Source organism: Pleurodeles waltl, chromosome 11 (genome assembly GCF_031143425.1).
Source record: "Pleurodeles waltl isolate 20211129_DDA chromosome 11, aPleWal1.hap1.20221129, whole genome shotgun sequence".
Taxonomy (NCBI): Eukaryota; Metazoa; Chordata; class Amphibia; order Caudata; family Salamandridae; genus Pleurodeles; species Pleurodeles waltl.
In genome coordinates this window covers 175010329-175033930 of record NC_090450.1, presented here as the reverse complement: position 1 = coordinate 175033930, position 23602 = coordinate 175010329, and the positions used below count along the sequence as shown (strand labels likewise).

Genomic DNA, 23602 nt, shown 5'->3' with positions numbered 1-23602 from the left:
ACGTACTTGCAAAGTGGAACTCTTTCTGTTTACAAATGGGTTACCACCTCCTGTGAGGAGCCGGTAGTTTTTCAATGCTTCGCGTCCAGATTTACGTTTGCAAACCATTAATACATAATGTACAGAATTGCTATTTGGAAGAGACACATACAAGGCGATTCTTCCAAATAGTGTTCTGTAAACCATTTTCTCATTTACTGAGTAGCAAATACTTTTGCGATTCAGTAACTGCAAATCCTTTTGTGATTTGGTAATTGGTTTTAGTACGTACGTTAAAACTTTGTAGTGCTCACAAGCACGCTACTTTAGTGAATTGCAGGGTTTGCGACAACTAAGGAGTTCCATACATCTGATAGTAAGTTGTCTCTGTTTTAAATGTAAGAGATGTAGAGCAGTGAAGGCATGAACAAACGATGAGCTTGAGGAGCATCGATGCTAGACCGTGCTCACTTTAAACACTTATCTTTCCGTTGGGAGTCCTTATCAACGTTAGTGATGGTTCAGGGTCCAGGGTGCAGAGGGCTGATAGGCTGTGCACGAAATAATCTTGGGCTGGAACAGAGTTATTGAACCAGTGGCTCCAGGGCTGCGTATCTTGTCCAAGTTAGTAGAACATTAACTGGGGTCATTAGTTGTCATGGCAAAATGAGAAGTTGATCTCCACGTAATGAAATTTTAGGTGTGTGGGTGGTCCGAAACTGATGCATCATGCCACAAGGACATATAAATACCCAGATCCCTTTGTGACCAACACTCCTATAGAAACCTCTGCAAGGGGGTCAGTGGCAATTACAGCTGCAGGACAGGATTTGGTCAACAACATCAGGAAGCTTGGTGAAGAGAATCTGAAATTCTGTTTATTTATTTATTTATTTATTTTTGACTCCTGCAACTATGTGCTCCGGGGGATGTGCTAAGTGCCTTGGAATCACTCTCATTCCTTTGGCAGTGCTAAGCGTCCTGGCAAACATTTTATTGTTTTTCCCTGGAGGAAAAACTGTCAATAGCAATGACCACATCACGGATGAGGTGTGGTTTTTTGGAGGACTCATAGGATCAGGCGTGTTGGTGAGTATACCTTTTCGTTCTATTTTATTTCTTTGTTTTGTTAAAATAGGATGGTTTGTTATTTCACATTGTGATGGTATGGTAGCCATTGACGTATGCTAATATAATCAACCCTATGCACTATCAACGACCAATAGCTCATTGTTGGATCAGGTATTCGATTTTATGAGTATTGAGTAACCCTAAGGCACTCATTATGAATGGCACAGTATTTGTGTTGGAATTCACCGGAGCAGGATTTTTGCTTCAGATTGTGAGTTTTGATGTATGGAAAGGGGAAATCAGCGGAATTACATTTTCTGCACCAATCTGAACACGTTTTCCTCATCACTGGGCGATTTCATTCATGCACATTTGATCAGGATTCTCCAGGTGAAAATTTGTAGGGCCAGCTTCGGGAGTCACAATGCTCCACATGAGCTCAATATCTTGATCAGCCTCATAAGCCTCCACAATGCCACTCACAATGAGGACCACAGAGTGGACATCTGTGGTCAGATTACACGAGTCTCACCAGTGCTGGTACATTATTGCCCCATTTGCATCATTTAGGTTGTCTGTTCAAACGGTGGGTGTATGTGCCAAATTGCACCAGTGCAATCAATTTAATTCAGAAATTGGGTGAAAAGTTGGACTGACACAGGTGCAAACTATGTAATCCAGCACAGTGTCCACATCGTCAAGTCATGACATTGTGCTGTCTACAGTGCACGCACTAACTCGGCAATTTACACAAAATCTGGACACTGTACCTCAAAATCAAAAAGCGACAGTTCCCTCTTTATGTTTAGGAGCCCTTTTAGACTGAGTGCTGGAGCACAACCAAAGGATAACAGGCCTCAAATGTGTGTTCACGGTACAAGGAACATGTGCACGTAATACAAAGCACATGTATTAATTGAGTGATAAACGTGACAAATAACGATATTGTGCACCTATGAAATTTTCTCTGAAAACAGTGCTAAATCCTGCATTGGAAGTTTCTCCTCTGGTGAAAAATCCACGGATGAAATTACCTCCACCAAGGAACAGTGGGGAGATAATTCTGCGAGAGGAATGTGCACCAGGTGATTGTCCCTGAACAGTGGATTTACCAAGTCGTTCACAAATCTACTGTTTTTCTGTTACCACCCTTTGTAATTTAATGAATTCACAGGCTATTTAAAGTGGGTTTGGAAGAACTAGCACTGTGATTGATGTGTGTAAATAAGATTACGGAATGTTTCAGATTTTCTTAGAAACTACTTTTCAAATTGTCAAAAAAAGTCAAACTTGAAACCCTCTTTCTCTTATGAAGCATCTCTATTTCTCTTACCATTGAATAATAAATGGCAAATAGTTAAATTAATCTGGTTGAACAGCAGTATCTGCTTAATTTGGCGTTTAAACTGTCAGACCCCTTATACATTGCAGTGGCAATGCACATCTGACAGATCTGTTAAACTATTTACTCTCCAGCCTGTTGTTTACTAGAGTTGGTAAATTACCACCTCTGATAAATGAGGTGTTTTGGAGTGCAGTTAGGGAAAGGAAAGGCAGATCAAGGAGCGTGCTAACAAGTTCAGAGCACAAATACAAAAAAAGTGTACTCAAATTTGCAGCAGTCAGTGAGCGAACTTTGGGTTTTCATAAAAAAAATAGTTGTGCATGGCAGTATACCCTCTTAATAATTGATTTCGTAATATTTCGGTTTGCCCTGTTTTTTCATCTAGCCTTGCTCCTGTCCTGCCTACCACCATCATTTGTGCCTTGCCCTAAAAGAAGTATCAATGGTACATCAAAAAATGAGATTAGTTGTTTTAAGGAGAAATGTGCTTTGGGAACCTCATTGTGCCATTATAGCAGTTTTTTTGGAAAGGGCAGTTTAGGATATTAGTGTGGGGACTTCCACTTTGTAATCACAAAAGGTGTGGGGTAGTGGGAACAGGGGGTAAGACTGGGTTAGTCTTTTAACCAGTGTCTGGTTATTTTAGGTTGCTTGATATGGGGTGCTGTGTTGACCTACAGGAATGGCGGGGGATTTTCCTTTACGGACTAGGTGGTCTCACACACATAGTAGTGTCATGCTTCATCATATGACCCCCTAGCCCCACCTAAGTAAGATGATACTACTCAGGCGGACTCGACCTCTGGTTAAAAGAACCAGAGGGAGTGCTGAAATTAAATTGACTGGATAATTACAGTGATCCAGAGGGGGTGAATAATAAAATTACCTAACATGTCACCGGTGGCTCTTGTTAGTTTTAATAGTGGTGCATGTTGGTAAGACTAAAACTAAGGGGAAAGGCTCGTTAGAGGGTAATGTCTCTTGGAGTCTAAAAGGGGTTGTACATGACCAACATGTTTCTGCCCTCACTAAGTGCTGGTAGGTCAGGGGCATTCGTCAGGGTCGGAGCACGTGTAATAAGTACGGTGCTCAAAGTAAACGTGTGTGTCCTACCTGAACAGGTAGTTCACGGTGGGGTAGGCCCCGGAGCTGGGGGCGTATTGCCTCTGGTCTGGCTAGAACCGGGGGGGGGTTTTCCCTTGTAGTCACACTCACGCCAAAGGGAATACCATGGGGGTTACCTACGTGCCGGAGCCAGGCCGCTTCCACTTTGGTCAGTCAGCCTGGCAATGTTCTAGTCACACGTTCTAGTCACTCCTTTCCTCAAGGGTCATGAAGGCAGGAGCCGGGCATAACCAGGGTTCTAGGACTCCTACTTACTTTCTGTAGATTTCACTACTTGCTCTTCTCTAGACTATCAGCAGCAAATAGCACACTGTTGAGGATGTTAGGCGTGAGAAAAAATGGTTTGTTTAGTACTGAATCAAAGGATGGATCATGTCGCTGCCACTATTCCCAACTATTTTGTGAATTGAGGTCCATGTGCCAGTGTACAGGGATTCTGAGAGTGATCACAAATGGTCGATACCACACCTGCGTCAAATGATTTTCCAGTGAGCGTTGAAGGCCTGAGTGGCGGAGCTGGCATTAGGAGTCTGCAGTTGCATGTACTCTATACTGGAATCAGGATTTAAAGTAAAAGCTATTTGTAAAATTGGGTTGTGTGGCTTGGATTCTTTCCGCTTGTGTCCTCTCATTCAACCCACCCGAGGCATTTGTCTACCGAGAAGTACCAAACATAGATTCAGAAAGGCTAGATCCATGCCAGATTTTCAGCATATCCACAACAGATTATTTTGTATATATTGAATTTAGGTGGGAAGCCCTTTCTTAGTCAGTGATTAGGTTGATAATGTGGCATAGATCTGCCATGCTGGACCTACATTGGACATCCCATACCTATTGAATAGAAGCAAGGCCTTTTTTCGAATGTTAAATGTACACTTAAGCTGAATTCAATTTACCTCCTCCTACGAATATCTCCTATATTATTGATATTTTTTAAAGTGAAAGGGTACATGTATGGGAAAAGTGGAATAATGGTAGTCATGATTCACAAGAAATTGAAGAGGAAAACGACTCAAAAATAAGCAAGATTCATTGCACAAAAGCAACTTCTGCTCTAACTTGCAGAATACTCTAAAGTTCTCCCATACCAGGCAAGAGTATATCATCCATTTGTTTTTGTTTTTTTTCACATTCTGGTACTAGCAGTTTCTCTTTTGTAGTACAAAAAGGCAAAAGTATAGGTACCAAAACGTAAAGAAGCAGGACTGGATGAGCTACTCATGCGATGCAATAAATTGCGATCTCTCAACACAATGACAGATGATCTTGAGTTTTGGTCACTGAATTTATATGAGGGAAAGTAAGATTTCGCAAAATCCACTGTTCACTTCTAAGTAGAGAAGGACTGTTCCGGTAGTCAAGTTAGATATATTGAGTAACTGTACTCTTAAGCATCTAGCTCTCCCTCCAAGAGCGCCTCTAGAGGAAGCCTGCACAAGTTGATGGGTGCTAAGGGTATATTGGATGTAATGCAGCAGATGATACATGACTTTGTAACACAATAGATGATACAAGACTTTGTAATGCAATAACCCTTGTAAAGCAACAGATGATACATGTATTTGAGCAACATTTTCACTGAGATCGGCTTTATTTTTGGCAGATGATCTTTCCCGCCTTGGTGTTTCTGGGTCTTAAGAACAATGACTGCTGTGGATGCTGTGGCAATGAAAGCTGTGGGAAGAGGTTTGCTGTAAGTAAAAAAAAAGTGGAATTAGCTGAAAAAGACTGGCCTCACACTAGGGATAACTGTTGTAGTGCTCCGGACTCTTGGACAGTGCAGCATTATGAAAATTGAAATTGCAACCAAAGCTTCATCAGTTATTTGGTGGCCTCATTAAAGAAGGGCAGAAGTGAGCTGTCTGGGGTAGCCGCAGCACTGCTGAGATTGAAATGGTGAGGGGAAGCTGGAATTTCCAATGCTCCCACACTGCTAGTAGTATTCAGTACAGTGCTAGTCCATCTGAGGGAGCTCAACAGCGTGCCTCACAAAGAGTCAATGAGCACAATTCTCCATTGGCTGCATTTGTTACACCAATGCTACCTCCCTGGTGAGAGAGACACATCTCTGCGTAAACATTTTTTGTTTGGATATGCTCCCCAACAGTATAAAATACATAAACAATAAAATGATCGCATTCTGTGAAGGACTGTGATCTGCAATTTGCATAGTCAATTCAATACCAAACCTAGTAACTCACACACCAGGAGGGCCCTTGTTCCTGCTGAGCATATTTAAATTTAGGTATGAAGAGAACTTTGGGCCCAATTCATAAAAGACAGTCAGAACTGCACATACGTAGACTTACTTGTAGTACATTTCCAACTATTTTAGAATTCAAGAAGAATTCCAGATGTGCTGCTGCGATGACGAGGCAGATATAGCATCCAATTAGTGCTCATATGTGTACCCATTAACATGTGTGTAAATAGAACAAGTGTACAAATGTACAATTATCACATTTACACGTGTAACTGTTTGCAAAAATGTTTTTACGTCTTACAATGGCTTTCTTTATGTATTTTATTTCTACCACAAACCCCGGCTCATGATATACTCCCGCATTTGACAAAATTACATTTTCATACCATGTCACCCCATATCCTACTGTACCATGGGTAAATTTATCTTGCAAAACTTTGTGAGTTTCCACAGATTTTAGCAAAAGTTAATTTACATTTTAAATGGAAATATTTGTGCACTTAAATTTAAGAAGCTCAAATGGCCTTGAGAATCTGGTCTCATAAAAGTAACACTTTTTCTTCTAGCACAAGCCTCTAAAATGCCATAGGTTCCTGCTGAACTCCATACAAATACCACAATAAAGTGATTCACCAAGAATCAAATGATGTTTGACCAAGTACTAAAGCTTGACTATGGATCTGAGGCTGTCTCATGGTCCTTTTCTGCACATTGCACAGGAGCAGAAAGGAAGCGTGTGCCTATGATCAGCAAAAAGCTTGTTGTCCACAGGAATACACTAACATGATAACCTGACAAGATTCACGGCTCTCAGATTTAAATTTGAAAGTTCTATTGAGCACATTAGTAGATGAAGCAATTTACAAATATATATAAGAACAGAATATGATAATTCTAGATATATGGTATATATTTGCAAACACTGATCTATAAAAGATTGTTATGTGATCAACAATTAAACTAAAGTAGTAAAATTATGATCTGTTAATCTAAAAAAATCTTTGGGAAGTAGAACCATGTGAAAATTGGCAGGGAAGGTGGAGGGATTAAAAAAGATTGCGGATAATGAAAATTTAATATGATCTAATAATATTTATTTCTGTAATCATCATCAACAGGGCGAAGACCAAAACTATTGAGTTTAAGACCTAAAAATAAATTATTGTAACAGAGTATATGTTCAGTAAGGTTAAACGACATCAGAATAAAAACTTGAATTATTGAGAGACATTGTAGTAGGTGACCACCAACCTTTTTGTTTCAGAGCCAATGACACAATTCGTGCACATACTGTGTCTAATCTGTGATTGTAACAAATAACACACCACTGTGCTTTAAATGTGACATTTCAAGCTTGTGTTCCAATTTAGAGCTATCTGATGAAAAGCAATTACTATATTGCTGATAAAAGATTGATAAATCTATTTTTAATGGAATATGCCTTCCAGGCGTCAGATAAACTCAAAAGAAATATATTAATAAATTTGAAAGGAATATTGACCTGCAAAATAATAGTAATTTGTTTCCACAGTTGTTGCCAGAAACTATAATTATTCTGGAAGGAAAAAACATTGAGCTTTAAATTACTGTTGGTACAGTTACATGAACAACAATTATTACTCTCACTTTAGTAATTTTTTCTTTTGAGGCTGCGCTTATTAGTGATCTGTTATAAATAAGAAAAACAGAGTCTGAGTAGTGTTCACTGCACATAAAGATTTATGTAATTTTAATCATATGCTATTTCATAAATCAGCAGCCCAACACACTGAGATCTTTTTATCAGTGCACTAATATCTTTTCCCCAAAGCAATTCTATCTTTGATTTAAACTTAACCATGTCTTTCTTATTAGATAAAGATGAGGATTTAAGGTTCGAAGAACACGTCTGTGCCTGTACACAGGTGCATATCAGAGCAGTCACTAAGGCAGTGGACCACACCTCTATCTCAAATATGACTTAAAAATTAGACTTAACAATTTACTCACAGCAAAACAATAGGTTTTGTTAGTTTAGAGACGGAATTTAATCATTCAAACATAATTTTACCTAAAGTGACTACCAAAATGCATCACTAATGCAAACATTGCAAAAAAACAAATAGTGAAGGCCACAAAATATTCTGCAAAGACACCTCACACGGTTTTATGCAACATTGTCCAATATGGTTTCTTGTAGGTTCACTTTTAAAAGTGCCAAGGCCCTTTAGAAGAAAGCAAAGCTCCTGCAGTTTAATTGGTAGTTAGATATTAGTCTGTGGTGCTTCGATTCTCGCCATGTTAGGTTTTCCATGCAGGAGAAATAGCAGGCTTAGAGCCTTTTTACAACCAAAACTCTGATGCCGATTCAGGCACAAAGAGGGCAGTGGCCGTACTTTTTCACAGTAAAAGATCATCAGCTAAAATCTGGAAGAAATAAAGCGGAGTAAAACTGCAGCACTCACAGTGGTGAAAACAGGCAACCGCACCACATTATTCCTTATTTTGAAGTTCAGAAATTGAAATGATGCAGTAATGCTATTCTTGGCAAATGTCACTCCCCGTATTATTGGTATTCACTGGGTCGGTTCTGGGTGCACCAAATTTCCAGAGCGATGGTCACGTGACCCCAAGTCTACAGATACACTTTCTACATTTACCCCAAACATGTAGAGTGCTAAGGATTGTTGGTCTACCTATATGACACCGACCATGTTGGGTCCCAGGGGGCGGTGCTGTAGCAAGTCATTACTAAGAAACTGCCTTTGGCATCACAAAGAACGGGGCCCAGAATTCCTCTAAGGCCAACAGTTATGAAGTCAAAATTCCTCCCCCGCCATTCCCTCTCCACCTCACAGACAACCATTGCCTCTCCAGTTGGGTGGCTGCAAACGTGCCATCTATTTAAAAGAAAAGCTTGGAACATATAGTCAGTGTCCAAAAAGAGTCTTACAAGGCCCTCCTAGCTTCCTGTGTATGAAAACAAGTGCCACACTCTTGCCTTGTCAGTACTAAAACAAAATGTGCACTCTGTTGGTTATTACCGGCATTATAATAACATGTCACCTAGGGTTTAATACATCACCATATTATTCCATTTCACCTTGTATAAGAATTCCATGTTTCATGAAAACTTAAACATGTATATCTCACATCTGAAGCAGGTGAAATCATGTTTTTGAACTTGACCACAATTATTTTTGTTACTATGGTAACATTGGAAAATTGCTTTTAAATAACATTTGTACAACTTTTAATGTTAAAGGCAGAGCTACTGGAAATGTGTGATTCTGCAAGAGTGAGGGTCTTTACATAATTATGGAGTTACGGCAATTTCCACATTACAGTGGGTCTAATGAGGTGGAACCTTTTCCTAGAAAATATTAATTTGTAATAAAATGACAAAATGGTGAAATAATTCTCTCTCAAAATGTGCTGTACTGCGCCAAATAATTTGCCTTTTCTTGCAGTTTAAGTTAGTCATCCCTGCCACATAATTTAGTTTTCCACTGCCGCATAATTCTAGTGGAGTAAGCTAAAGAACATTCCTTTATCTGCTTGGGTACATTTTAACCACAGGCCTCCATGAGGTAGATCGCACGGGTGCCCCTTTGATAGATCGGTTACTGACCTGGAAAACTAGAGTTTTCGTGAAAAGTAGCCTTTTTAAAAATCAAAAATTCTGCGTTCTAAGATTTATATAACAAACGGCTCATATTATTTTGCCAGCAAAGTGCTGGCATAAATTAACTCGTGTCTTGTGTCATCCATTCTCTTTTTAATATACTGGGTAACCACTGTTTTTGTGACGTTACTTAGCGAGTTTTAACTTTTATGCTAACTGAAAAAGGAAAAAACCTTTATGTTGCAAAACAAAATATGTCTGATTAGTTACAGTTAATATGACTTTTTTATAAGGATACTAACAATCAATTCTTTTGGAATGGGTGACAGCTCCATAAATCCCACTTTGCACATTATTTTTCTTGTCATGTTATGAGTGCCCGTTGCTACACAGACCTTTGCCCTTGTTCTTGTTTGCTCATTAGATGTTTCCTCCAACATGACCCCGCCACCTCCTCCCCCCTCCCCCCCCCCCCCCCCCCCCCCCCCCCCCCCCCACCCGAACCTACTCCAGCACTCCCTATTCCCCAAACACAATGTGGCGGACAAAAGTTACATTTGCGTTTCCCGGCCCAGTGACGAACTTTTTGTTTCTGGATAAGTGAGTAGCTCAATCCATAATCAATGTTATTTCATGCATGTTTGTTATCAGGAGTTTTGAAATCAATTACGTACATCCGCCATTTTATCCCTTTTTCTTTGGAACAGTGGTAGATCTCGTGCACTTTAGACGTCGTTCTTGCATTACAGTTGGCTTTCCGCTTAACTCAAAGCAGCATTTAAAAGTAAGCAACGCTTAGGTCTCAAACTCATACTTAGATGTACATAAGTGTAAAAACGTTAGTGACTGAGTGCAAGATGTGCTTGCTCTCACTTTGCCCAAGGACTTAGATCCAGTTTGTAGAGGGAGGTAGGGTCCAGCGAATAATTGACAATGTTGTATCAACACACACTCAATGACAGTTTAATGGGCGGAGTTATTATATATACAACTCCGTGCCAGTTAAACTGTATTGAAGATCAGATTACAAGCAAACACTGAAAATGGTACATTTTAACAAAGCTTCAGAGTAAATTTACAAATGAGGTTCATATGTGTCTACATATATATACCTCACTTGTAAATTTATTCTGAAGCTTTGTGAAAATGTACAATTTTTAGTGTTTACTTGTAATCTGGTCTTTAATATTGTACCTGTACTTGAGGGGAAACCAGGGCTGTCCAATCAACCCTAGTTGTGGTAGTGTGTGGCGTGCAGCCATGTCGCATGTGTAAAATGTGGGCAATGAACATGAAGAACTTTAATGAAAGTGTAAGATGGGCCAAAATTGGAAAGGTGCTGACTAAGAATAGACCCAAGAGCTACAATGCATACAATTTGCACAGGTGCCTAGTATTTGGAGGCTGGGGAAAATGAGTGAACAGGCTTTGGTCCATCTCATATTGTGTAAACATTCTTAAATCAGGGCAAGGAATGGGTTCAAGTGAATGTGTTCTTTTTTTTGCTTTGTTTACAAAAATAAGCAATACTTTTATAATAAGAAAGATTAACTTGTCCGAGGCATAAGCAGTTTTCTCGCTTTCTTAATATATAAATATAGTACTCATTGTCAAAAATCTGCCCCATTTTTGCAGTACTGCCAGGTTTATGTAATCGCCCTCCCTTAAGGGCAAGGTGCCCCGGAGCTAGCAACTGTTTGTAAAAATCGCACATCGAACAGTATCTTCATTACTTTTCCACTAAAGAAATGCACCTTTAAAAATCCTCTTCAATGTCATTGCTGGAGGGATTAGTGGGATTTTCCTTTTGATCACAGTTCTTTGATGTATGTTATTATGATTATTACAATTACTTTGCTACCTTTTGAGTGCACACACTTCGTTGGAGTTTTTGAGACTGTAATAAGCTGAAGGGAGGCTTAAAAAAACTTATTTAAATAGCTTGGTTTTAAGATTCTTATGGGACTTCAGCAGGATGTCCTTTGAGCAGATAGATAGGAGAATGTTGTTCTAGATGTTAACCCTTGGGACTGAGAGTGAATTGGCTCCCCATCTTTTGTACTTAACAATGGGAATAGCAAAAAGGCAGTGATTTTAATACTTCAGGCAGTATTCAGGGAAGTAACTGCAGAATTTTGTTCTCTAGAAATTTAGGGCCTCATTAGGAGTTTTGCGGGACCGCCAAACTCATAGGGCGTCCCCCACGCCCTATTACAAGGTTTAGGCCGGCCTGACCTAGCTGAACAGAGGAAACCTTGAAATAGAGCATTCCTGTTGGCCTGACCGGCAGGAATAGTGCTACGAGATAGCACTTGGTTCCCTTAAAGTAACCAAGTGCTAGCTTGTAGCACAGAGGGAGCCGACCAGAACCCTCAGAATGTGCACTGCCAGCAAAGTGCGCATTCCAATGGTGCTAGGCAGGGGGAGTCCTGCACTGCCCAAGCATGATCCTGGCAGGGACTTTAGGTGGGTCCGCCCACCAAACTCGTAATGGGGCAGTTGGACCACCACAGCTGTGGTGGTCCAACCGCCACCGAGAGGATGGTGGTCTTGTGACCGCCAGCCTCGTAATGAGGCCCTTTGTTTCCGGCTCATGAAAGATCTTGAATCCAAGATATGATGTTTTGAGCTTAATTATTTGATCTATTAGAAGCCAGTGTTCTGAGCTGTACCCACTGGACATTGTACAATCGCAGTGGCTATGGAATAAGGTAAGTCACACACACACTGTATCTTAGCCATTTGTGTCCAACTGCACAACACACGACACAACACACCACATACACACTATTATCCATTGCCTTTCCAACACCACACAACCTGTAGATGCTGAAAACACACATGGCCATACATCCATAGCACAACATTCACACTCTATTGACACTGCACCAGCACCCAACACAACCACAACAACTAACACAGCTGCACACTGATCTACACAAACACACTCACACAAGGCACAACTACACACATCACACCAACGACCACCACACCACAACACTCACCTGAATGTTGCATAAAGCAACACAACACACAACCCAACATACACAACAACATCAGACCCATATGCAAGTGGCACACATACTGACACAACAACACCACACACTCCTGTTCCTTCCACCTCAACCAGCCAATGCAATCTCACATGCATACACATACTGAAGGTCCTGTTCCATTGTGTCCAGTCGATAATGGAAGTGAAATCATGAAAAAAGGTACGTTTTTTGCCTCATTTCCCCACCAATCCACCAACTCATGTGTGGAGGTCAGACCGCCACTGTTGACTTGCCAGGAAGACTAATTGAAATCTGCTCGGCGGTGATGGTCGCTGGAGTCCTGCCACCAGCCACTATTTCCAATGGCACCGTTGATGTGGGTGGAAATTCCTGGCGCAGTCGGCTAGACTCAGACGGTCTTTTGTTTTTGGGACAGCCAACATCTAAATCGGGTGGGCAGACCACCAAGCCGGCGAATGGGTTTTCCAATGGGAAACCGAAGGAGAGACCCTTACCAACAAGATCTAAATCAGGTTCCTAATCTATAATCCTGAAGTTGCTTATCCTACTATCAGATCCCCTTTGTCAGCCGTTAATTGGACACTCGAACTGTGACCTTGGAGCCGATTTGTTTTGACAACCTGAACTCTCCCTTTTGTGAGTTGGAAATCCCACTTTTGGGTGGTATTTTTTCAACAGCTGTAGCATATTCTGAATTGCCAGGACTATACCCCATTGAGATTTCGCCCACTACATCTATTGCCACAAGTAAAGTTGTAAAAAGACCAGATACCTCACGGTACACTTGATATAATGATAACATTTTGTTGGGCAGCTCTTGTCATTGAGACATCGTCTATAGCAAAAATTTGAGACCCACATGTTTAAAGAGTTTGTGAAGGCACTGCAATCTTTAGCACATAGAGTAGATATGCCCCAAAGACTTCAATGTTATTCCAACACGTGTACCAAAAATGTATTTAGGGCCATTAGTCCTAACTAGATTTTGCCATTACCTTGTGGGTAATAATCTTACCTATCCTTAAAATATATGTAAATTAAGATCTATTCTTCCTAAAAGAAATAGTTGTGACATTTGTGCCAAACTATACCTGAGTTCTAGGTCTCCTACAACCTCCAGGATTAAAAAACGGGTTTGTCAATTTAGATACTCATGGTGATAGTCCTGAACGGTATCTAAGGTGACCAATAAACATGTCTGGACTTAGAGAAAAGGACTCACAAGTTATACCTCACCTGGTTAAATGCAGGCATTTGTGCTGATCTCATTATGTGTTCTACAATTTTTCTGAGTCCTTAAATATGGGAACAATGAGTGAGCCTATTAACAGACTGATCCAGTGTCTTAGAGGGGAATTCAAGTGGACATAGAATAAAGATTTTTTTAGGACAATATTTATGTCCCATCTCTCAGATATTCAGGTTGGTTTCTCAGTTCTCCTGGTTTCCCCTCACATTGTTCTATTACATATACATTATTCATTTGGCTCTAAAATACTTATGTACTTGAGTATGCATGTAGAATAACTGTCTTTAACTAAACAAAAAATCAAAAACTCAATGTCCTATTTTTCCCTTTGCATTAGATGTTCTCCTCCATTATATTTGCTGCTGTTGGCTTTGTAGGAGCTGCCTACTGCTTTATCGTGTCTGCTGTGGCAATACACAAAGGTCCAAAATGTGAAATCAATGGAAACTGGACCTATCCCTTCATTGATGGGTAAGAAACATCTGTACATCTAGGAGGCACACAACACAATTGGGCACTATTACAAGTAATGTATGTAAGGAACCTATTTCAAAGGTTTTTTTGTGGAATGACTCAGAAAAAAAACCAAACGGCTAATGCATTTGTTACATTAAACAAGCATTGGCAAAGCAAATAGGTCTGGCTTTAACTGGCAGTTTACGCCTTTATCCAGGCCTCGAAAAATCTACTCTCCTACTTGCTATGGTGAGTGAGATTTTATCAGGTCAAGTTATTTTACTGGTCCCTGCTGGCAACTTGAGCTGGAAAGAACAGGTGTTCTGTTAATTCAGAAAATTAATGAGCAATAAAGATAGGTTTAAATCTTGTTTTATCTTGACACATTTGCTGTGTGTTCAGGGACAGAGTTCAATGTCAGTTTGTCTTTTACTAAGAGCTGCTTATCTTACCCTGAAAAGTGGTGTTTACTTTTTTTCTCTTACTACAGTTAGAGGATTTTGTAAAGTGAGCTATCTGACAATCATTGTGAAACAAAAAGGCTGCCAAGTTTTTTTTCCAATACACAACATTTAAATAGCTTGTAAATAAATAGTACAAATATTTTAAAATATATTAGGAATTACAAATGCATTTTTTGTAATTCAGAAGTGTGATACAAAGATTTAAATAGGAGCAAAACAAATTAGAACACTGTACTTGGTGATGTCCAAATGACAAATATTTGCATAAACTCTATTTCTATATAGTGTGTGTTACCAGTAAAACCGCATGTCACTTTGAAAATTTGTGACAGTACACTACCACTTCATGCTTTAGTTACATATTCATTAAAAGTAATAGTTTTGAACCATGATTAGAGAAACATTCTTTCCCCGCCCGATGACAATGCTGTTAAGGAACTAAGAGGCAAGTCAGGGGTCATGTGTATCCCATATGAAGCTAGATTTTTACTATTATGGAGCAAAAATGTACTCCATTAAACAAGAGTTTTTGGTACAGCAGACATGCTGCACTAACATATTTAAGGGTGCTATCATATGGGATAATGAAGAAAATGCTAGCTAAGTGAATTAAAATATTTGTCTAAGATTACATAATTTTATACCAGTTTATGGATCAACTACGTTACAGTTAGGTAGAGAAGATTATTTAAGTCACTAGACCTGGAGGTCTGGTAGCATTTTTTGATTTTTCAAGGCCTGCTTTATCCATCGTTGTTTTGTTTGTCATGGTTTTTGGAAGAATGCGTTGTCGAAGGAGCTGCCGGACCATCAGCAATACAAAAAATACCGGTAGCTAAAAGCAAAACATTTTTGGATGAAAAGCACACTTTTCCAGAGTGGTGCCTAGCACTGAAAGAACTACTTTCTATATGAAGACCAATCAGTCTGGTGTTGGCTGCCAGCTTTTGTTTTTGCTTTGTCTGTGATTGTTTCGTTTTGCCATACTTTTTATCAAAAAATTGCTGTGAGAGCTGACAAGCCTTGCCAATAGTTAACAAACAATGGATAAAAGCATTTTTTTTTATCTCAAAGCACAAATATTATTTTGATCTTAAAAAGCACACATTCCCACAGTACCCCTGGCACTGAGTGGAACTGCTTTGTTTGCGGGTGTATTCTAAATGAAATGGCGGACTGGAGTCACTTACAGTGAAGTTAGTAAATAGCAGAAATGGACTGACCCATTGTACCATGATGACACGACAACTACGGAAAACCCATATATATATATATATAAATAAATAAATATATATGTCTGTGTGGTTGTGTGTGATTCTACTAAACTCGAAAGTTCTTGGCTAACACCAGGCCTAAAAAAATCACTTTTTTTTAACGAATTAAACATAAATATTTTAAATGAATACCTTATTGATGATTTGTAAACTGCATTAATAATTATACAGCTGGCTTAGTGTGACCCAGATTTAATATGCTTGTTATGGGATGTTTCCTCCATAGATGGGGCCAAAAAAACATGTATGTCTTTTCACAAACACTCTATGATTACAACGATGTAGACCCTACTGCAATATTTCTGAACAGAAAATTATGCCTCTGTACACCACAACAGTTTAGGAAAAGTTGATTTTTCTGCAAAACATCCCCACCATACTTCATAAACAGTCTGGTATAAAGAACTACGGGTAGATAGTGACCATGCAAAGAATAGCACGATTTTTTTGTTTTGGTGCAAGGTTTGCATATATTCGTATTAAAGTAGAGTTTCCGGGACCAAAAAATCTGGAAATGTTGTTTTGTAAAAAGCCATGCTGTGGACAGCATCCCACACTTAGTGATTTGTATTTGAAAGACTTTCACTATATATATCAGAGAATATATTCAGAACAACATAAGTTGTTTTTACATATTTTTTGCAACCGATTGGGCTAACCTGGCTGACAAATGAAATTCTGCATGGTGGAAAACTCTGCTGATTTACATTTTTTCACCAGGAATCCAAATCCTCACATTCCGAATAGTAGGTGAATTCTTGCACTAGAGCTTTGACTGACATTGGGCTGAGAGTTTGCATTCATGCTAAATTGTTCAAAACTTGCTCGCTTCAGTACAGTATATTACCCACTAATTTATGCAATATGTTTTTGTATTCTGCAGAAACTATCTAAGTAACCATACACTGTGGGAACAATGTAAAACTCCTGTTGATGTGATCCCCTGGAATTTGACTCTATTCAGCATCCTCTTGATACTGAGTGCTGTGCAGGTAGTGCTCTGTGGCATTCAAGCCGTCAACGGACTCATCGGGACCATCTGTGGCGATTGCAAGTGCTGTGGATGTTGCGGGGTAGGTTTAACATTCCAATCCCAATAATTTCAGGATTACAAATAATGAATGCGGTCAACAGCTATACACAGCTGTTGCTTCAAGAAAGTGACTTTTAGGCAACCACATTAGGACTCCACAGCATAATGGCGTAATCACATCAAGTCTGCATGCTCATTTTAGAGTTGTCACACTCAGCCTGAACATATTAACTGTGTATTCTACAAAATATCAAGTTTTTTATTAACATAAATGGATTGCATAAATTCACCCATCAACGTATTGTCAAGTTACATAGCTGTGGATTTAGGAATAGTAATTCTATACTTCATTATATATGCTTATTTTAATGGCATTTCAGTAGTTGTTATTGTGTGTAGTCAATGTAAGTTTAGATTTATATTATCGACCATGATAGGTAGACATACACCATTAACTAACAGGATTTCCTAGATGCCTAGGAGCATGTTGTCCATTCTAGCTTTGATTTACACTCCAGTTACTTCATGTAATCCATGCTCTACATAGGATCTTTGATGACTGGAATCACTTTTTTGTGCTGCATTTGTGTCGTTTTTTGACACAAAAGCGACGCAAACTTACAAAATATAAGAGTATTTTGTAAGTTTGCGCCGGTTTTGCATAAAAAAACTACGCAAATGCGGCACAAAAAAAGGACAAATCAGGGCCTATATGCTTTCATTGTTTCATTACTACCGATGCTTTGAGAAAATCTGCCAGACAGCACACATGTTGGCTGTTCCTTTCTACCTTTTAATGCAAAACATAATATGGCCTAAATTTCAACAGACCAAGAGTTTTTTTGCTATTGTTCACTTATAACATTGGCCTCCTCTGCCCTTATGCAAATTCCTGTCTTGGTGTGCAACTAGAGATAATCGTGCTACATGATAGGTTCTCCACCATCTTACAGACAGTTTGGTAATGCTGATACTTTGCCAGTATCTTTCACAATATTAGCAATTAGTTTCAGGTGATACAACCAGTGAATCTGGATGAATACTGGACCAGACATATAGGGCTACTTTTAAGTTATTACAATAGGAGGTGATATATTTTTACGCTGGCCAACGATACATTAAAAGATGAGCCAACCAGTTCTACTAGAGCTTCATTACTTTACCTATGATGCACAGGACTGACAAAAGACTCTAGAAAGGGACAGCATTAATGATTATTATTTCAGCAACACAATCTGCTAATATGTCCTAGGATAATCTTGCAAAATCACCTAGAACTAGAACCTGTGACCATACAACATTTCGGTTTTAACAATTACTGCCAAAGGACAGTGTGGTAACACATCTATAAAAATACCTCTGTCTCCTTGTGTTAAGTTCATATTTTCTGGTTGAGTTAGTACACAGGTGGAATAGCTTAAATTCCACTTATATGTCTTGTAGTTGTGATATGTGTTTCCAAGACAGTGATAATATACACTGTCTCATCTGAGACTGCAAATAATTTGAGCCTATTTATTCAATCTTTGTTCTTTTAAGGAGTCACACACATTACTGGAAAAAAAAATTCTCAAGGGATCTTCCCTTAGTTATAGAGCCTTTTGGACGGGTATGTGCTAAAATATTAGCATCCATAACTAGCATAAACAATCACCAGTTCCTGTTTATGTTTCATTGGACTTCTGTTCAGTTTTTTGGTATTTTCAAAATACAGATTTCATTCTTTTGTATTATTACTCCACCTCTATCTCTTTTATCTCTAGTGACAACACGTTTTGCCCATAGCAGAGGTTTAGAAAATAAAATGGGGCAATGTGGATGTGTGACTCCATTCCAGATCCCAATCATATGCACGTTCATCATTAGTATCTAGACTAACATGTCATCGTCCATAAAAAGTATATAATACAGGTGCCAGAGAGAAGGAACAAAACAAATAGAAGGAACACAAACATAATTGTTCCTTCATTGTGCATTGAACATTGCAGCTACTTGTTCAAATCAGTATACTTGTAAAAATTCATGTATGTATGTACATATATGATATTTGTATAGCAGGAACCTAGCCAAAAAAGCAGCGGAGCACTATAAAGGGGCACAGACAAGTATAAAATCAATGAGTGATAGAAGAGGTAGTTGGTTTGAGGACAGTTAATGGATTGTTGTGTAGTGTCATTAAATTTAAAGAGGTGCATCTTCAACTCTTTCACAAATTGGAGCAGCGTTGGGGCAGTCCTGACAGACACTGGAAAGGTGTTTCAAATCCTGGGTGCATAGATGGAAAAGGCCTGCTGCCTTGTTTTTTCCTTTTTTCACATCTAACCTGCAGTCTGATGGTGTCTTGGCAGCATGAGTGCTGAAAACCACCAGAGATGGTGAGCTTGTCTGCAAGATAAGCGGGGATGCTGGTCGTGATGACTTTGTAAATGATGCAGGTGGTTTGGAAAATGGTGCAGGCTAGAAGGGGAGCCAACGGTGTTCCATCAGTATAGGGATAACGTGATCATATTTTTTCAAGCTGTGGATTAGACATTCTGTGGCGTAAGTGATGCTCTTAGGATTTTGCTGTGTGAGGTCTGGGAGGCCATGGATGTTACCATTATCTCGATGCAAGAGTATGAGGGCCACCTTGCTTTCTCTGCTTTGAATCAGTTAAAAACAACCTTTTGTTCACACCAGTAAAAATATGTAACTATGTAACTTATAAGATACAAACACATTTCATATTTATTGTAATTTTATTAATATGTTCTAGATGTGTACTACCAATGAAAATAACAATTGGTTTGCCATGCACCAGATGAGTAGAGAAATAAAGTATATTTGATTTAAAAAAAATAGGCTACTCAGAGGAACCTACAATGATTGATAACCGACCATGACTACCATCCACAATGCACAAAACAATATATAGATAAAAGGGCAAAAAAGAAGGAGACCTGAGCTGCCCAGCCTGCTTTGCAATGAACATGTTCAGCAAATTGAGGACTTCCTTACACGGCAAAAAGCCAGTCAGTGCACTTTTGGTTCACATTGTAAATTAAATGAGGCAGAAATAGAAAGAGGTCTTATGGTGCTCAGAGCCTCTTCAAAAAAGCATTTGCAATGCAATAGGTCTTGAATTTGCATGAGTTCGAGCTATTGGCATCGTAAATTCAGAACGGGACTTTTCTTGCCACAGAAATTGGTCAACCCTGTCTTATAATTTTGTCTTTTCCTGACATGTTTTGGTACTCAATGGAGGCTACTGACAACAGACACGTCTGAACAGAAATTAGAAAATAAGGCTGGAAAAGTATTTTCTTTTCAACAGAATGAAAAGTCTTGCAGGAGTTTTTGCCTCACATTTCAACAAAGCTCTAATGAAGGTAGCAATAGCAGAGTACCCTGAGAAGATTTATGACCCTAATAAAGGAGGTATGTAATGGTCTGAGTGCTGGCAGGGAGGGGCTCTAGAGAGAGCGACTCTGTGAGGCAAAGCAAGTTTCACATCATTACTTCTTGGTTTAGCTGCGACCGGGTGTTTCTTTTGTAAAATAAGCTTATTTTAGGAGCCAGAGGTAAACGAGGACAGCACTGGAATAAAGCCAAAACAAATGTCAGTGACATGGGAGGAGGCAGGAGGAACTGAATGCTGCAATAACACATGCAACTACCAGCCTAAAACACCCACAGTGAAAGGTCAGCAACAAAGAAATAACAAAAAAAGTCGTCACAGCAACAGATAAAGAAACCAAAGTGGAATAATACAGTAGTTGGTTACTGCTCTTAAACAGAAAAAGGAGGGAGAAAAAGGCAGAAATGACCACCAGTGAGCAAGAATTGTTAAAGGACACTGCAACCAAAAAATGAAATTGCTCTGGGCCATAAGAAGTGTACAAAAATAAAATAAAAAAGTATACACGAGGTCAAACGCTTACGCTCAACCTAAAAATAAAAGGTCGACCACAGATAGGGCACTTTCTATCAAAAAGAGAAGGGGTAATGAGGTTCAATACCCTATGAAAGGTGTGACAGTTTCTCATTAGAGGCCAATGTCGTAAAATCAGAGGCACTGGAGTAAGGTGCTTCTCTATAGCAGCACTAAAAGGTTAGAGGACAATAAAGAATAAGGTGGTAAGGTAGGAGTAAAAGAGGATCTGCTTGTAAATAAACTAGCAACCTTTTTGGGGCAAATATTCTTCCTAATTGTATTACTCACAATGGATTGTCAAAGGTCGGTTGCGACTTTGACCTATGTAATCAACATTGATTACAATGATTTACATAGATTCTTATATGACTATTTAGCTAAAAGAGGCATAGGTTATTTGAAAATCACTTGGAGAAAAAATTAGTTCAATCAAAATAGATATGTAATATATTTCTTTTCAAGGTGTTTTATTAATATGGTAAATCTAATGTCGTTTGTCACATAGTCTTGTGACACTAAGCCAGCCAACATGTCACATAGGCTTGTGACACTGAGCCAGCCAACATGTTTTTCACCCCTTTTGTGGAGCACATTCAGGTTAGTTAGGATGTAAGCAGTCATCTTTGCTTGGATGTCCACAGTGACTTCTCGTACCTCACTTTCCAACCTGTACTGTATTCTGCTCAATTTACTACTGGATTGTTAAAGCCATTTTTCTCAAGTGGTCTTAAACCACTTACACCCTAAGGCCCGTATTTATACTTTTTTTAGCGCCGCATTTGCGCCGCTTTTTGACGCAAAACGGCGCAAACCTACAAAATACAATGGTATTTTGCAAGTTTGCGCCGTTTTTGCGTCAAAAAACGACGCAAATGCGGCGCAAAAAAAGTATAAATACGGGCCTAAATTTCCTGAATGTGACCTAAAACGTGATATCATTGATTGTCTTGATAAAGCTGCAAACAAGTAAAGGATTGTTCAGTTACTTGTAAATTGGAGGAGAAAAGGGGATAACAGGGTATCTTTGAAATACATGTGAAAAGTTAAAAACCATAAAGGTTCAGAAACAACAATAATTAATAATTGTATATGTTAATCACTGTTTCTGAACTATCCTTCTCTAGGCAGAATTGCTTTCAGTGTGTACACCATGTGACCCTTTTCAACAGCTGCATAATTTTTCATTTTAATAGGGGGATGGACCTATCTAAATCAGATGACTCAAAACAAGTTTGACCAAGACAAAGCCATGTCAACTCACGTGCACTCAGAATAGAAAAATGGTGCAAAGACGCTACTCCATAGATGACTGACCTACGAAATGATGGGGTTTACAATGAATGAAGACTGCACAGAGATCTGACATTTTTCCTCACTAAGAGACTTCAGCAAGGTCAAGAGTGGATCATGAAATGCATATTTATTTTTGTAATACAACAAATATTTTTCAAACAATAATTAATAGAATAACTGTACAATTTATAAAGCAATAAGATAATGAAATATCAATATTAATTATGAGAGCTAATGCATACTTTATCTGTATATTTTTACATATGCATGGATATTTTCATTTGTGCACTATGCATGTGTGTGAATTCCTATACATGTAAATATTGGATGTGGGTGTGCATATGTGTGTGTATGTGTCTTTCACCTTTGCTTACTATTATTGCACAACAAACTGTAGTTTTGTAAAAACATATTTCACAGGGATGATGTCAATAATATGTCAGGGATTATTTCTTAGCTGTGAATTATTTTCCCTAATTCACAATTTTACATTACTCCTATGAATTATGGACTCATTATGTTTGACGTCCCATCAGCAAGGGAATATAAGCATCACAATATATTTAATTAATATAAGCACCAAACCACTCCGTAAAGCTTCACCATGAACCCGTTTTAAACCAGAATACTCTTCATGAAAGGTAAATAAAACCTGAGTGTTCCTTAATATTGAATGTCCAAACCTTCAAAAAGCTCTAATTTTTACTGACAAAATATGTAATTTAACATTTCAAAATGTTTTCACTAGCCACCTTCTATTAAACAAGTTTTTTTTATTTCTACAGACAACACATATAGTTGTTTTCAGTGAATTTTTTCATGTGTGAAAGAATGTATTTTCCTATAAACTGAACCAAATAAAACCTCTAATATAATAAATGCAAAGTGACAACAGGTGTTTTATGCCCCAACAAAGGCACCTCTGGTGTCAGATGGACTCGTCTTGGTTTATTATGGTTTATTGTGTCAACATAACCCATTGATGGCATTTTTGGATCACTTGGACAGTTTTTATTATTGTATCATTGGTAGATGTGAATGTACGTTTCTAAGACTGATTACAAAATAATTACAATAAAGTAGAACAGAAGGAAAAAATAAAAATAAACATGAAATAAAATACTCAATTTGAGTGCGTATCATAGTGGATATTGGCTAATCTTCCATCCATAAAGTTAAATGGTAGAAATTACAATTACACTTCATACAGGAAAATCATTTACTATATGAGGATAGGATAAACCTTAAAATGTGTAACATTTACTGTCCATCAGTACCAGAAGCATATCGGCCACTTTTAGGTCCTTCAAGATCAATAGATCGCTTGTCTAAATATGTTTACTGTACACCAATAGATTTGTTTGAATCACCCTCAACACAAAATTCCTTTGCCTCATGCATTGTTCTACAACAAGACTCCCTGAAACTTGGACGTGAACTACCCCTGTTAGTTGCTGCTGAAAGATTCAAATTTAGGTAAGACTGTCTCTTAATAGAATAGGCACGCTTAATAAAGGTTTTATATGTTAAAGATAATGTTAGGTCTTTTATTGAACATTCACATTTACAGCGT

The 23602-nt window shown here is 38.6% G+C and overlaps 1 protein-coding gene across 1 annotated transcript; it reads left to right on the top strand.

The window, feature by feature from the left end:
* Window positions 1–765: 765 nt before the first annotated feature.
* Window positions 766–23156, top strand: TM4SF4 (transmembrane 4 L six family member 4). The gene is made up of 5 exons (XM_069213374.1): window positions 766–1068; window positions 5127–5216; window positions 13934–14067; window positions 16674–16863; window positions 21930–23156. The coding sequence occupies exons 1-5, from the start codon at window positions 895–897 to the stop codon at window positions 21945–21947; spliced, it is 606 nt and encodes a 201-aa protein (XP_069069475.1). The 5' UTR covers window positions 766–894; the 3' UTR covers window positions 21948–23156.
* The last annotated feature ends 446 nt before the right edge of the window (window positions 23157–23602 follow it).

Coding starts and splice junctions, on each gene's coding strand:
- TM4SF4 (XM_069213374.1), top strand. CDS start 895: ATGTGCTCCGGGGGATGTGCTAAGTGCCTTGGAATCACTCTCATTCCT. Junction 1,069..5,126: donor TCATAGGATCAGGCGTGTTG/GTGAGTATACCT, acceptor TATTTTTGGCAG/ATGATCTTTCCCGCCTTGGT. Junction 14,068..16,673: donor ACCTATCCCTTCATTGATGG/GTAAGAAACATC, acceptor TGTATTCTGCAG/AAACTATCTAAGTAACCATA.